This window comes from Mobula birostris, chromosome 10 (assembly GCF_030028105.1).
Source record: "Mobula birostris isolate sMobBir1 chromosome 10, sMobBir1.hap1, whole genome shotgun sequence".
NCBI lineage: Eukaryota > Metazoa > Chordata > Chondrichthyes > Myliobatiformes > Myliobatidae > Mobula > Mobula birostris.
This window is the reverse complement of record NC_092379.1, coordinates 120112198-120128799: the sequence shown is the minus strand read 5'-3', so window position 1 is coordinate 120128799 and position 16602 is coordinate 120112198. Positions and strand designations below refer to the sequence as shown.

At 40.7% G+C, this 16602-nt stretch overlaps 1 protein-coding gene across 4 annotated transcripts in view; it reads right to left on the bottom strand.

Annotated features, from left to right (window-relative positions):
- LOC140204286 (neuronal migration protein doublecortin-like) overlaps positions 1-9135 on the bottom strand; it is a 184914-nt gene extending 175779 nt beyond the window's left edge. For 3 of the 4 annotated variants that reach the window (XM_072270875.1, XM_072270878.1, XM_072270879.1), the window contains exons 1-2: positions 9062-9135; positions 4849-5259 (exon numbers count right to left, since the gene is read on the bottom strand). In XM_072270875.1, the coding sequence (XP_072126976.1) occupies positions 4849-5221 (373 nt within the window). In that variant the 5' untranslated portion in view covers positions 5222-5259; positions 9062-9135. Of the gene's footprint in view, positions 1-4848; positions 5260-8850; positions 8922-9061 lie in introns of those variants that run through there. The other variant, XM_072270877.1, reaches the window with a different exon arrangement.
- Between the last annotated feature and the right edge of the window lie 7467 nt (positions 9136-16602).

Sequence of the window (16602 nt, the reverse complement as noted above, 5' to 3'; positions counted from 1 at the left end):
AGGACAGTGGTGCTGGACTGTCAACCTTCCCCTTGGTAACAACACCATTGGCTCACCTATCAATCCTCTTCAGCCCAACAGATTCAGCCCAGTCCTTGATACCTCAATCTCCACTCCACAGCTTCTTATGTAGTGTAATTGGTCAGTATAATCCATTCATCCTAGACCCATTTAATTAATACTTGATTTCACATTACCCTATCTCATCCCTCTATTTGCAGTCTTGATGCAGGGGTATACCCAAAGCTTCAAAAATTAATTTCCTTCCACAGACAGTATTTGCCCCTCTGAATTCCTACAGCACATTGATTTGTTGCTCGAGGTTCCAACATCTTTCGTGTCTCCATGACCCCCACCTCAAATGGCCCCTTAGCTGTGTCCGTAAGACCATAAGACATAGGAGCAGAAGTAGGCCAATCAGTCCATCGAGTCTGTTCCACCATTCAATCATGGGCTGATCCAATTGTTCCAGTCATCCCCACTCCCCTGCTCTCACCCCATACCCTTTGATACCCTGGCTAATCAAGAACCTATCTATCTCTGCCTTAAATACCCCCAATGACCCAGGATGTCTGACCAAAAGCTCTCACTACCTCCCACCTAGTCACATCCCTGAATCCAGCCCTCTCTCCGTGAACCCATCTTAGTTCTCGGATATATTTGAAGGTCAGCCCCATTAACTTTTGATTGTACTAACTATGCTACCATGAGTAACGGGGGAAATCAGGGTTCTACCATATCAAATGATGGCAGTCAGGGCATAAACTCTTCACTCCCAACTTAGGGAGGTAGTGACATAAAATAACATTACAGGGCTCTGGAACTGAAGTGAGTACACTTTAAATCCTTTAAACACTGGAAGGCAGGTCTGGTGCCTGTAACCAGACTGCATGGCAGCGTACTGGTTAGCACAACGCTTTATATTACCGGTGACCAGTGTTCAATTCCCACTGCTGCCTGTAAGGAGTTTGTACATTCTCCCCATGACTGTGGTCCAAAGATGTACTGGTTGGTGGGTTAATTGGTCATTGTAAATTGTCCTGTGATTCGGCTTGGTTTAAATTCAGGGACTGCTCGGTGGCGCACTTCAGGGAAGCCAGGAGGGCCTATTCTTAGAGATGGAGAGATGGAGAGATGGAGAGATGGAGAGATGGAGAGATGGAGAGATGGAGAGATGGAGAGATGGAGAGATGGAGAGATGGAGAGATGGAGAGATGGAGAGATGGAGAGATGGAGAGATGGAGAGATGGAGAGATGGAGAGATGCTCAGGCTACATGAGTTACTGGAGTTTGCAGAGATGAATCCAAAACCACAACTGACACTTACCACACAGACAGTCTATACCAGCTCACTACATCATCTAGACCAGTGAGTACCCATGAAATACCTAGTTCAATAGAGGTATTAACCCACCAACTTGGGAATAATGTAGAAGGAGCTAACAACAGACTAGCTTAACGCTAGTTACACTGTGCTGCAGGGAAATTCATGTCCTGCTTACACTGCGGCTTCTTATGTGAAGTTATTGCATACATGTCTAGGGCACAACAAACACTTGGCACAGAAGTGGCATTTGGGCTTCAGGCCAGTAATCTCTACATAGCAAGCCAAATATATTAAGACTTATGACATGTATGGGGTATACTGGATTCAATGTCTGTGTCTTTGCATAGACTGACCTTTGATGGCTTGCCTTTGTTGTCAACCTGAATGTTATGTGAAGCCCAAATTAACATCAATGATTCTTAATTTTTAGGATAATTTCTTCATGAGATTTTTAGTTAATAACACACCATTTGACTTGAAGGATTGCAGTGATTACTAAGATACTAGAAAGTGCACAATCACTCAGTCAGTATTAGCATTTGTTTCTTGCACTGCCACTAATCAACCCACTTCTCCTCACTTTTAATATTATTCCTGAACTGTGCAACCGTGCAAGTAACAAGCACAGGGTTAAACAAGCAACATATTGTTACGTGGGTGATTAAATCAGGAGTTCTAAGTGAAATGAGGCCAAAGGGAAGGCTTTGTTGCCTGAAGGAAAGTATAAATTTAAAAGAATTCTGGACACTTAAGTTGACCCCAAAGAACTTTTGGAGGTGATTAGTTTCCAGTCTTTAATCACAACAAAAAAAAACACATTTATGACCACAACTGCTCAGCTAGCTCCATCTGTCATAAATTGTTACACTTGGGAACTTTTTTTTGCCATATACTGTAATTATCAAATTCAGGATATTAACTAACTAGTTTTATGAAGGAGGGCTATTAATATTTCTGCTATCTATTCCTTACAGCAAGGAATGCGTTGGGCACAGCAGCATGTCGAAAGGAATTATATCACAGCTGCTGCTGGGTGTACAATGGCAGTATAGTCACCCAAACAGTAAACGATGCGATACTGGTTGATAGCAAGATAATATTCACCATGTATCAGTCAAAAGGCAGTGAAGGAAGCTACCCCACTGCTGCTGATCAACGCTACGATGATGGAAATAAGAAATGAGTTTGGAGAACTGGTTGATGGGTTAATTCCAACAATGACCATTTTAGATGTTTTCCAATCGCATCAAAAATTGTTTTCTAGAAATTTTACCACATCCTTGTTAAAAAGAAATGCACAATCCCAATTCCACATTATTAGAGAATGAAAGGCAAGATTAAAATTAGTTTTCCTATGCCCAAAGAGATCAATGCCGACACAATTTAGCCTCCTGATTATTTTTAGTTATTGAGCACTACAGTACAGAATTAGGCTATTAGGCCCATATAGTCCATGATGAACTGTTAATCTGCCTAATCCCATCGACCCTCACCTAGCCAATAGCCCTCCATACCCGTCCCATTCATGTACCTGGTCAAAATTCTCTCAAATATTGCAATCAAACCCTCAACCACCACTTCCACTGGCAGCTATTTCTACAACTGAGGCTCCTTTTAAATATTTCACCTTTCACCCCTTAACCTATAACCTCTAACCTCTAGTTCTAGTTTCACCCATCCCCCAGTGGCAAAAGCATCCTTGCATTAACCCTGCCTATACCCCTTTTCTTTCATACCTGGTGATAATTCAGCTGAGGAAATTGGATCATTTGCAGCTTTACTGCAGAAAAAGGAAAGAACAACCATAAGACTTGGGAGTACTCATGCATGGTTCCATAAAGGTTAAATTTCAGGTTGAGTCTGTGGTAAGGAAGGTAAATGCTATGTTAACATTCATTTTGAGAGGACAAGAATATAAGTTAGGAGGAGAAGATAGCGGCGCAACGCAGCTCGCAGCGGCCACTCCGGTGGTGATGTCTGTTATCTGTCAAGAGGGAGCCATGCACAATCCTGATTTGATGGAGACGGACGTGAGAGCACGGAGGAACACCTGGTGAAACTTCTGAAATGCCTGCTTCGCTGCCACTGCTACTGTGTGATCCAGAATCTCCGGAGGGGGAAGGCCCCGAGTCCTGGGCCTTGCTTGTTGCTTGGCGGCCGGGGTGGGCTCGAAGCACTCGGTGCTCGGTGTCGGAGGGCTGGTCAGAGGCTCGAAGTTTTCAGACGGACTCAGAGTCTGCTGTGGTCGGGTGCTTCCAATGGTGCTGCACTGGCAAGTTTGCGGCGCTTGGAGGTTCATGGCGGGGAGAGTTTCTCCCTTCTGCCATTTGGGTGAGAAGATGGGGCTATCGGGATTTTGAGACTTTTTTTTAAAAACATGCTCTTTATCAAATTATGGTATTGTTGCACTGTTGTAACTATATGTTATAATTATGTGGTTTTGTCAGTTTTAGTCTTGGTTTGTCCTGTGTTTTCTTGTGATATCATTCTGGAGGAACGATGTATCATTTTTTAATACATGCATTTCTAAATAATGATAAACGAGGCCTGAGTGTCCTCATAATCTAACCTAATAATCTAATCTAAAATCAAGTATGTAAAGCTGAGGCCCTACAAGGCATTGGTCAGACCACATGTGGAAGATTCCAAGCCGTTTTGGGCCCCTTATCTAAGAAAATATATTCTGGCATTGGAGAGAGAATGTAAGGGTGAACATATGAGGAGTGTTTGATGACTCTGGGTCTGTACTCACTGGAGTTTAGAAGAATTGGCGGGGGGGCGGATTTCATTAAAACCTATTGAATATTGAAAAACCTGGATAGAGAGGATATGGAGAGGATGTCTCCTACTGTGGGTGAGTACCCTCTAACCAGAGAACGCAGTCTCAGGTTAGTGATCTGGAGAAATTTCTTTTACCAGAGGGTAGTGAATCTGTGGAACTCATTGCCATAGATGACTTTGGAGCCCAAGTTACTGGGTACATTTAAACAAACATTGACAAGTTCTTGATTAGTCAGGGTATCAAAGGTTACGAGGAGAAGGCAGGAGAATAGGATTGAGAGCGATAATAAATCAACCACAAAGGAATGGCAGAGCAGACTCAATGGGCTGAATGGCCTAATTATGTTCCCATTTCTGACAGTCTTATTGTCTGAGACAAGAGTAGGGGTAGGGAATGGTTCTTAACTCTTTACAGTGAGGAAACCTGTCAAAATCCTGGATGATATAAAAGCACTTCAACTGCTTAATAAGTTAACCACCTATGAGGACCTCGCCCTTTAAATTCAAGCCAATAGATTTTGTTTAGTTAAATATATTTACTTAAATCAGGAAAACTTCAATAAAATGAGATCGCAACATCAAACCTCAATACATTTAATGCCTGGGTTGCATTGTGACCTGATTTAGAATGATACTTACTTATTCAGTAACATTTACCTGAACAAACCAAAAGAGAACAAAATTGAAGGAAGCAAGGGAAAATAAGATCTGACCAGTTACTGTGGTCACCAGGTACTAACCTTCCTCTAGTTCATCAAGGCTGGTGATCTTCCCAGCTCCGTCAATGGTGAAGATAATGCGAACTCCCTGAGGCAGGTTCACATTATCAGACAGGGTTCGGGTCAGGTCTGCCAGCAGGGCATCAAAGGTACGGAAGCGGTCAGCAGATATTGCGTACACGATGCCCTTGAAGTACCGGTCCCCATTACGGTAGAAACGGACCTTCTTGGCTTTCTTCTCAGTGGTAAGGGCTTGCAAGGTTCGGGTGCGATAGAAGCTGCAATGAGCACTGTGCGTGGGGCTGGGTAAACCATTCATCCTCGAACCCTTTGAGTAACGCGTCTTGTCCCTTTCGTCAAAATGGCCGAAATCCAGCTCTTTTTCTTGGAACATGCTTCGGTTAACTTATCAGAGTGGAAGATCAAACAGACCTGAAACAGACACAGGCTTCAATATGAAACATAGTACAAACTCTAGGAAATATATGGCCTTTGGCTTCTCGTTGCTGGAAAGCATAAAATAATTCTGTATCACATTCATGACATTAATTTAAATGCTCGGTTTCCAACCACTGGAACATCTGTTAAAGTTGGGAAGGATCATCGACCCAACTTTGTTCACCCATGACATCCAACTATTAGATCTTTCCGAAGAATTGATAAGACTGCTGTGCTCTATGTATACAGAAAATAATGACCATCATATTTGAAGAGAGCAGTAGGCTAGAATTTGAAATTGTAAGGTTACACAGGGGCAATGTGTTGGCTCTGAACTCTTCCACTGGATACAGTAGAGGGAGCTTTCTTTACCTGCACTAAATCTAACAGTGCTATCACTGACGCATAATTTCTGACTGTTGAAGCTTTCCACTCTCCAGTGCTAAATGGACAAAAACTAATTTCAGAAGACTGACCTAAGAACTTCTCTTCTGATCATTCACCTACATTTATTTAAGTTGCATGATCTTAAATGGAATTTTCTTCTTTGTTTCTAGTCTGTACGGTATCATCTTGTGATAGAAAAATACTAACTAACTCAACAGTTAATAGATGGACTTGAAATAAATGGGAAAATTCCCTTAGAAGTGGTTTCCCTATTATGATGCATGTGCAGAAGTGAATGTGGTTTTGGACTGAATTTTTGGGTGTTATGTTTCGGTTTCAATCTCTAGGGAATTAAAGCAATCCATAATCAATCAGTAAACTGATCACAGTGTACTAGTCACATTTCCACCAATGCTTTCCATCTTCAAATTCCAATACAATCCCTTCACATTTCTGGTTAACAAACATTAATAATTAGCTTCAGATGAGCCTTGAATGCAAATAATAAAAAAAGATTTAAATCCCGAGTTTAGCCCTATCTGGCACTTTCCCGGAAGATCTTTCATTCACCTTGCCACCAAAATCCCCTCTCTAAAGTGTCATTTCATGAAAGTGAAACATTAGAATAATTCCATTTCAACATTAAAAAGATCACATCTTTATTTATTATATAGTTCCAAGAGCTTTAGACATATTTCATGTCAGAATCCAAGGAAGGCAATACTTTTGAAGTTAGGAATACAAACATGAAAAATCTATGAATGGTCCTATTTAAAGATATGATAAACATGGACAGTTAATCTGTTTTTGGTAATGATGGTTGAGAAAATAATATTGACCAGATCACCTGGAATATTTATTACCCATTAACCCCACTTCATCAGAACATGTGAATGGAGAGTTAGTTGAATACCTCATCCTAACTACATCTCTTCCAACAATACAGCACTCCCTCAATAGTGGATTGAACATCAACTTGTTCTTCACTGCTTAAGTCCGAAAGTCACAAACTTTTCTGTCTGATTTGGGTGTGCTTTAGCCGAAGCAAAAAAAAAAAAAAAAAAAAATTATATATATATATATATATATATATATATATACACACACACACACACACAAAATCTTCAGGCTACAAAATAATTGAGCCCTGAAGGTCAATATACTAAATCTGACTGGCATCTTTGCAACCCAGATAGTGGACCTAATCAGACACAATGGACTTACTGTGATTGTTAATGTTTGCATTCAAGTAAAAATGTATAATGTACAAAATACAATAAATTATTATTTACACAGTTGGGCAGAACACATTTTTGTTGCTAGTTTATTGTATTCTGTTCATCATACATTGTACTTACACAGACCTTAAAATTTGCACTTTTCCTCTGCAGCTCATTCAATGTGTGCATCATAATAACATGGTCGATATTGCGAACACCGTCTTTATAAACTTGAATGTAAAATCACGATAGAAATCTCCATGGCCTCTTCTCAACACATTCTCTTGCCTTTAATCAAGAATTTACCAGACTAAGTTTTTTTACAGTGCTTATTGCACTTAACATCATTGGGTTACATTATCTGATCTTAAGTCTCTGCCATCATAATTTTACATTATCCCTTTGATTTGTTTTTTTTTCCTGTCCTAAGGGCAGAGATTGCTAATTGGATATCAGCAATATCATTGCACTAAACATTGTTCTGCCAACATTCTAGTTGTCTGTTCTCTGAGTCACAGTGAATGGAAAGATAAGTCAATGAAATAGAAAAATAACCATGATCTTCCATTCCCCAAATTCCCCTTCCCCTTTATTAATAGACAACCCAGTGGGAATTCCAAGTGATATTATTACCAATGTAGGTTGGAAATATGAGTATAAATTCCTACTGCAAATTAACTTTTCTTATAAGGAAAAACATAGATGCAGATGCTGGAAATGAGAAATAAAAACAGAAAGTTGAAAATACTCAACAATTCAGGCAGCATCTGTGAAGAAAGTAATTTTTTGACTAATCAGAATGTAGAAAAAACAGTTTTAACAATTATCCAAATAATTACCATTACCTCCTCCTACCAATAATGCAAGCAGCAACAAATGACTCAGAAAGCTGTTACTTGTGGTCAGAAGAAATAGCTTCAAAGCCAGACATCTTTTGTATTGTAGAGCGAGACTTCATGATCAGTTGACTCATGGGCAAACGCTGTCATCACTGCAGAGTGTGAGGTAACTCTGGTGAACCTCACCTTGTTCCACGTGACCGCTGAATCCCCAAGCACATCATTTTGTGCCACGGGTCCATCCAGATATTCCCCCCCCCAACCCCCCGGGACGTGGGTGAGTCAAGCTGCTGCGCCAGGGGTGCGCTTTCGAGGCTGGAGCTGAGATAAAGCTGGTGAGGAAGGTTGGATGGGCTGACCTATGCTGCGCCAAATCTGAGAGGCTGTGCACTAAAGAGGTACAGATCATCTCAAAATGACATCATCCCTTCACTGCAAAACAAAATTTCGGAAACAAGACGTATTTATTCCAGCTCCAACCGACCTTCAAAATTGACCAAACAGTAAAACGCGATTTTTGAAAAATACACACACACTGGAACACAAACGTTTACTCCCTGTGGTAAGCAGAAACCTCCAACATAGACGGCAATTCTGACCCCATGCGTTAAGGTAACAATGTCTGGGGAAGGGTTTCTCCTCGTAATGAACAGCGCATAACGGAGTACAAATAAAATACATATTTCATGAACCGCTATGCATCGAAAGGGTAAATAGGCACACGACAAGGAGGATTCATACGAAACACTTGTTAACAAAGGCGCGATAAGTGAATCATTAAAAAGCCCTCTGAACACTTACTGTCAAAGGCGCATTAACAAAAGGATACATTGCTGTGATTTATCAAATATTGAATTGGTAACGAAAAATGCTACTTTCATTTAAAGAGGGGGAACTTCGTGTACGATTAGATATAATTCTTCATTCAATTATATAACATAGAGAATGTTGCAGCGTAGTTGAAGGGAAAGTACTATTGTTCATATTTGCTAATCTGCAGAACGTATTCATAATGGACTGAATGGAAAACGTATGCGCTAATCCTGCAAAATACTGTGGAATTAATATTTACTAGGTGAGAAAATACCCGATGTCTAAAAATGAACACGGCATGTATGATAGAATTTGAAAATTCTTACCGTCTCCATATATCAGTTGTAGAGACACTGAAATAAATCACCTCCCAATTTTCTCGTTTCACATTGCGTCTATATCTTACTGCAGCATGTCAAACCCGAGTTCGATAAAAGTGTTACAACAACAGCGCATCTACATTTATTTATAAGGAGATAGACACAGATTGCCGATTTTCCCCACTCAGCCTTTTATTTAACGAAAGAAGCAACTCACCAAACTGTGTATGGTAGGGTGTGGATGCGGAGAGAGAGACAATTCAAGTCTGCTTTTGTTGTCTGCGCTCGAGCTGGCCAGACCCTCCGCGGCGGAACTGAATGCTTCCCTGGGTCCTAGTGCGAGGCGGGTTTGTCTGCTACGGAAATAACCCAATTAATCCCGAGAGATTCATGTTGCCTTTGCAAAGGCAACGCAGGCGATCAATAAATGAAAATTAAGAAGTGTTTATATTATAAATAATTATAAAATATTAATGCTCAAACGTCCTCAAGGTAATATAAAAACAAAATGGAAACGCCTATAGATATAGCCAAGTCTTTCAAGGCTAAGGCCCTCCCCGCCATTGAACGTATCTGCAAAGAACGCTGTCACAGGACACCCCCCCCCCGCCCCCACCACCACCCAGACCATGCTCTCTTCTTGCTGCTGTTATCAGGAACAGGAGCCTCAGGACCCACACCGCAATGTTCAGGAGCAGTCATTACCACTCAACCAACAAACTCTTGAACTAGAGTGGATAACTTCACTCATCCAATCTATGAACTGTTTCCACAACCAATGGACTAACTTTCAAGGACTCTTCATCTCATGTTCTCAATATTTATTGCTTACTTACTTATATTAATATTATTTCTCTTTCTGTATTTGCACAGTTTGTTGTCTTTTGATCATTGGTCCACCCTGTTGGGTGCTGTCCTTCAGCGATTCTCTAATGTTTCTTGTATTTACTGTGAGTGCCCAGAAGAGAATGAATTTCAGGGTTGTATATGGTGTTTTATTTATTTAATTGAGCAATAGAGCATAGAGCATGCCCTTCCAGCCCTATGAGCCACAGTACCCCAGCAACACCTGACAAACCCAATAAACCCTAACCCAGGATTTCCCAGCCTGGGGTCCACAGATCCCGCAGTTAATGGTAGGGGTCCATGGCATAAAAAAGTTTGGGAACCCCTGCTCTAACCTAATCATGAGACAACTTACAACGGCCAATTAACCTATCCGGTACATCTTCGCACTGTGAGAAGAAATTGGAAAACGCACATAACCCACAGGAGAGATGTACAGACTCCTTACAGTCGAAATTGAACTCTGAACTCCTCAATGCCCCCAAGCTGTGCTGTGCTGACCTCTGTTACCGTGGCGACCATCTGTGCTTAACATGTACTTTATATATGTACTTCGATAATAACTTTACTTTGAATTTTGAAAATATGCAGGAAATATTCTGTAGATCAGGCAGCATCTGAAAGGAAAATAATTAACATTTCATATCAATTTACTTTCATCTGGAACCTTGTTTCCAGTGTCTAATATACAGAGTTATTTCCAGCCTGTTTTTGTTTTATATCATATTTCCAGTATTTATAGTGCTTTGCTTTTCAAGAAGCTGGTATTTTGCATGAAAACTTCTATCATGTTATTGCATAATATCAATCGATTAACCAATTAAACAAGATACAGAAAATCCAACCAGTAAACTCTCCTTTCAGAATAATTATAAATCACTTAATTGAAGATTACTGATGGGATAGAATACAGTTTAAAAAAAAATCATTCATGATATTTTGAGAAATCAGACCATTACAATTCACAGTGATTTTTATGTATTGTTACAGGATCACAATTTCTAACACTTGACACAATCAAATAAAGGTATTATGTTCTGGTTATTCTGAAAGAGCATATGACTCTACTCTACTGAATAATGTACCTCAATATTTCACAGCACACACAAAATGCTGGAAGAACTCAACAGATCAGGTAACATCCATGGAAATGAGCAGTCTATGTTTCAGGCCAAGACTCTTGTCGATGGAATTTTTTTGTGCATTAGCTTTGAATTTCCAGCATCTGCAGAATCAGGTCTAATATCACGGGCAAATGTCATGAAATTTGTTGCCTTTGTGGCAGTTATACATTACAATATATAATAATAGAGAATTTAAAAACTGTGAATTACAGTATCTGTATGCAGCATATATATTAAATAGTCAAATTAAATGAGAAATGCAAAAATAGAAATAAAAAAGTAGTGAGGTAGTGTTCATGGGAAGTGTTCTGAATGTCCATTCAGAAATCGGATGGCAGAGGGGAAGAAGCTGTTCCTGAATTGTTGCCTGTATACCTTCAGGCTCTTGTAACCCCTCCCTGATGGTAGCAATGAGAAGAGAGCATGTCCTGGGTGATAGGGGTCCTTAATGATGGATGCCGCCTTTTTGAGGCTTTGCTCCTTGAAGATGTTTTGGATACTACGGAGGCTAGTGCCCATGATGGAGCTGACTAAGTTTACAACTCTCTGCAGTTTATTTCAATCCCGTGCAGTAGCCCTACCCCCCCCACCCCCATACCAGGTGACGATGCAGCCATTGAGAATGCTCTCCACAGTACATCTGTAGAAACATCTGAATTTACTGTCTTTAACTCAATATTTATGTGCTTATGACAAATTAGAATGACCTGACCTGAAATATATTCAGTGGTCAGTAACATCTCTTGAAATGGCGGTTGATGCTTTATTTCTCACAGAAGAAGCTGTCTTACATCATAGTTTAAAACGGAGATGCAGTACTCTTCAATCCAGTAATAGAAGCTAATAATCTTTTCTGTAATCCCACAACTTCCTTGTGTGGATTGTTTGATGGGGGTGCGGAGTGAAGGAAGCTGCTATCTGTGTCAAAACAGTTTTTATTTTTGGGTAGTTAATTTATTCCTTTGACTTGACTGGTGAAGATACTGTGATATGTCCACATTTTCAGTCCTAGCCGTCATGCTTTCTCAGTCACTAAAACTTCCTTTTAATTTGTTGATTTGAAAAAGGACGAACAAAAAAACAATTAGGCTTGCCTTACAGCAATGGATTGCCCACCAACTGCAGTTGATATTTTGACCCCAAGGTGTCTTGCACATCTTCTGCACAATACAGTAACTTTCACAAGGATGGGCTTTGGGACCCTGGAGGAGTCCCATAGTCAGCAGAAATGGACCAAACCGTCAGGTTTCTGCAGCACAGCAATTAAATACTAACTGTAATGCAGGTGTGGCCACCATCTGAACCATTTCCCACCACGTGTCAGATTTTAATCTCTAATTTTAAACAGATTTACAATTTAATAATTAAGTAAAATAAATGTGCGTTGTCTGATTTGTTAAGGAGAAGAGGCTCTTCCCTCCCTCTTTGATATCTTACAAAGAAATCTCTGGCTACAGCAAAGGCAGTGAATTTTTTTTCTTTTTTTTTACTTTCAACCAACGAGGCCCTAAAGGGGTGGCATTTTATTTCCACAGCAATCAATATCTATTTAACAGAAGTCTGTTATTGGATAATAAAGTTATGAATGCCATTCTCTATGTGCCTGCCTAACAATAAGATAGATGGACCAACATTAACCTGTCTTTTAAAGTAATTTGTTGACATTTATATTAGATTTCTGAAGACAAGCCTCGTCTATGATGCGTAATCATTTTTTTCAGCCTCTTATATCATTATATTTATTGTTTTACTGTTTGCTCTTAATGTGAATATTAATGCTGCTGTGTCCAGATTTGGATCAACACCCTCATGGTCTGAAGCATTTTTTATAATATATAAGCAATATCCCAAATGATAGAAATACCTGGGGTGTTGCAGTGGCCATTGTCCAGCCATCGATAACAAAAGGATCAAAAAGCAATCTAACAATGGACTCAGAAGAGTCCACACTGTCTTAAGACAAATGTTCTAAGACCCATAAATTTCATTATCTCTGCAAAACTGAGAAAACAAGCAGGAGTCAAGAAAGATTACATCCAACTATCGGGAGGATGTTCCTGCCAAAAGTTGGGTCTTCATTTTTATGCAGTAGACTTCTATTTTGGTTCTGCAGCAGATTGGCATCCAAAGAAACATAGAAACATAGAAACCCGACAGCACAATACAGGCTCTTTGGCCCACAAAGCTATGTCGAACATGTCCCTACCTTAGAACTACCTAGGCTTTACCCATAGCCCTCTATTTTTCGAAGCTCCATATAGCCATCCAGGAGTCTCTTAAAAGACCCTATCTTTTCCGCCTCCACCACTGTCACCGGCAGCCCATTCCATGAACTCACCACTCTCTGCGTAAAAAACTTACCCCTGACATCTCCTCTGTACCTACTTCCAAGCACCTTAAAACTATGCCCTCTCATGCTAGCCATCTCAGCCCTGGGAAAAAGCCTCTGACTATCCACACGATCAATGCCTCTCATTATCTTTACACCTCTATCAGGTCACCTCTCATTCTCCGTCACTCCAAGGAGAAAAGGTTGAGTTCACTCAATCTATTGTCATAAGGAATGCTCCCCAATCCAGGCAACACCTTTGTAGATCTCCTCTGCACCCTTCCTATGGTTTCCACATCCTTCCTGTAGTGAGGCGACCAGAACTGAGCACAGTACTCCAAGTGGGGTCTGACCAGGGTCCTATATAGCTACAACATTACTTCTCGGCTCTTAAACTCAATCCCACGATTGATGAAAGCCAATGCACTGTATGCCTTCTTAACCACAGAGTCAAACTGCATAGCAGCTTTGAGTGTCCTATGGACTCAGACCCCAAGATCCCTCTGATCCTCCACACTGCGAAGAGACTTACCATTAATGCCATATTCTACCATCATATTTGACCTACCAGAATGAACCACCTCACACTTATCTGGGTTGAACATTGGGTATTGTTGCTCTTTTCCAAGATAAAGTGTTCCAAAATATTTAAAATGTGAAGGAGGAGCATCAACTCTGGATTCCTTACGGAATGGCTGGACCTTTGAACACAAATATGTACCTGATGCGCTACTGCTTGGTTCTCAATATAACCGTACAATATATGCAGGTTAAAACAAAGCTTGTTATACTGTTTAACATTTAGATTAAAAATGTGATAAGATGTTAAACTCTTAAACTAATGGTGTGTGTTACCAATGGTTCAATGTGAAATTCTTTGAACAATAATGAAGGAGTTTGCATGAAGTACACGGAGTAAAATTGATGTGCTGTGCTGGAATCTTTTAAGTGCCTTTACAGAAAGTGCACTATATCATCTGGAAATGGGTGTCTGAAAGGCGAGGTCTGTGTTGGGGGGAATAGCTAAGAACTAGATCCAGAGCATAACATTCATAACTCCTTAATTAGAAACTGAGGTCACTTCCAATAAGGACCCATTAGGTTAGATTAGATTCAACTTTATTGTCATTGTGCCAAGTACAGATACAAAGCCAATGAAATGCAGTTAGCATCTGACCAGAAATGCAAATCGTGTTATTTAAAAAATAACTGCGAAAAAAAAGTGCTACAGCGCACAAATATAAAAGTACTGAGACAGTACAATATGGGTGCAATAGTGCTTAGCGCTGTGATGTGAGGTTCAGCAGGGTCACAGCCTCAGGGAAGAAGCTCTTCCTGTGCCTGCTGGTGTGGGAGCGGAGGCTCCTGTAGCGCCTACCGGATGGGAGGAGAGTAAAAAGTCCATGGTTAGGGTGAGATGCATCCTTGATAATGCTTTTCGCCTTGCCCAGGCAGTGTCTCCTTACCCCCTACATTAATTTGAAAAGTATATTCTGCTACATTGATAGTTATAGACAGGAAAAGTCCGTCAAAAGAGAATTACTTCAAATGTTTCCATATAAGATTCCTCTGTCCATGATTGTGTTGACTTATTTAAAGTAAGGAAGGTCCAACATCCTTTTACATGAATACATGGTGTGTTAAATGTGGTAAAACTTTCCAAAGTACTTCTCAGGAACATTATCAAGCAGATCTGACCCCAAGACACAGAGAAAGACATTAAGGCAGCTCAGTATCAGAATCAGATTTATTATTGCTGACTTAAATGGCATTAAATTTGTTATTTTGTGGTACAATACAGTGCAAAAATCTTAGCAAATTTGCAGATGACACAAAGCTGGGTGGCAGTGTGAAATGTGAGGAGGATGTTATGAGAATGCAGGGTGACTTGGACAGGCTGGGTGAGTGGGCAGATGCATGGCAGATGCAGTTTCATGTGGATAAATGTGATGTTATCCACTTTGGTGGTAAGAACAGGAAGGCAGATTGTTATCTAAATGGAGTCAAGTTAGGAAAAAGGGAAGCACAACGAGATCTAGGTGTTCTTGTACATCAGTCACTGAAAGCAAGCATGCAAGTACAGCAGGCAGTGAAGAAAGCTAATAGCATGCTGGCCTTCATAACAAGGGGAATTGAGTATAAGAGCAAAGAGGTCCTTCTGCAGTTGCACAGGGCCCTGGTGAGACCACACCTGGAGTACCGTGTGTAGTTTTGGTCTCCGAATTTGAGGAAGAACATTCTTGCTATTGAGGGAGTGCAGCATAGGTTCACAAGGTTAATTCCCGGGATGGCGGGACTGTCATATGTTTAAAGATTGGAGTGACTGGGCTTGTATGCTCTGGAATTTAGAAGGCTGAGAGGGGATCTTATTGAAACATATAAGATTATTAAGGGATTGGACATGCTGGAGGCAGGAAGAATGTTCCTGCTGATGGGTCAGTCCAGAAGCAGAGGCCACAGTTTAAGAATAAGGGGTAGGCCATTTAGAACGGAGTTGAGGAAAAACTTTTTCACCCAGAGAGTGGTGGATATATGGAATGCTCTGCCCCAGAAGGCAGTGGAGGCCAAGTCTCTGGATGTTTTCAAGAAAGAGATGGATAGAGCTCTTAAAGATAGCAGAATCAAAGGTTATGGGGATAAGGCAGGAACTGAATACTGATTGTGGATGATCAGCCATGATCACAGTGAATAGTGGTGCTGGCTCGAAGGGCCGAATGGCCCACTCCTGCACCTATTGTCTATTGTCTAAAAAATTACTATAAAGTACAAAAAACAAATAGTTTGAAAAAATGAACAATTTTTCGAACAAATGAACAAAAGGCAGTATTCACGGACAGTTCAGAATCTGATGGCAGAAGGGAAAGAGCTGTTCCTAATCACTGGGTGTGGTTCTTCAGTCTCATGTACCTCCTCCCCGATGGTAGTAGCAAGAAGGGGGCATGTCCAGGATGGTGAGCATCCTTAGTGACAGATGCCACCTTCTCCAGGCACCAATTCTTGAAGATGTCCTCAGTGGTGGAGAGTGTTGTACCCATGATGGAAATGACATGTGACGCAACAAGTACCCCACCTCCCCCCCATACCCCTTCATGCTTTTAATGTCTAGCAATCTATCCATCTCATTTTAAATATATTCAGAGATTTCGCCTTGACAGCCCTCAGTGGTAGCAAATTTCATGCTTTTAACACTCGTTGGAAGCTCCGCACCAGATCGTGATGCAGTCAAAGTGCCCCCCATTGCACATATTTCCCGAGAATATTTTTAAGAATCTTTGGTGATACACCAAATCTCCTTAAACTCCTAACAAAGTAAACTCACCGAAATGTCTGCTTCCTGACTGTATCAATGTTGTGAGTCCATAATAGGACCTCTGAGATGTTGATGCACACAATTTGAAGCTGCTCTCTCCATGATTCCCTTGTCCATTCATCCTTCCCCACTAATCTCCCTCCTGACAC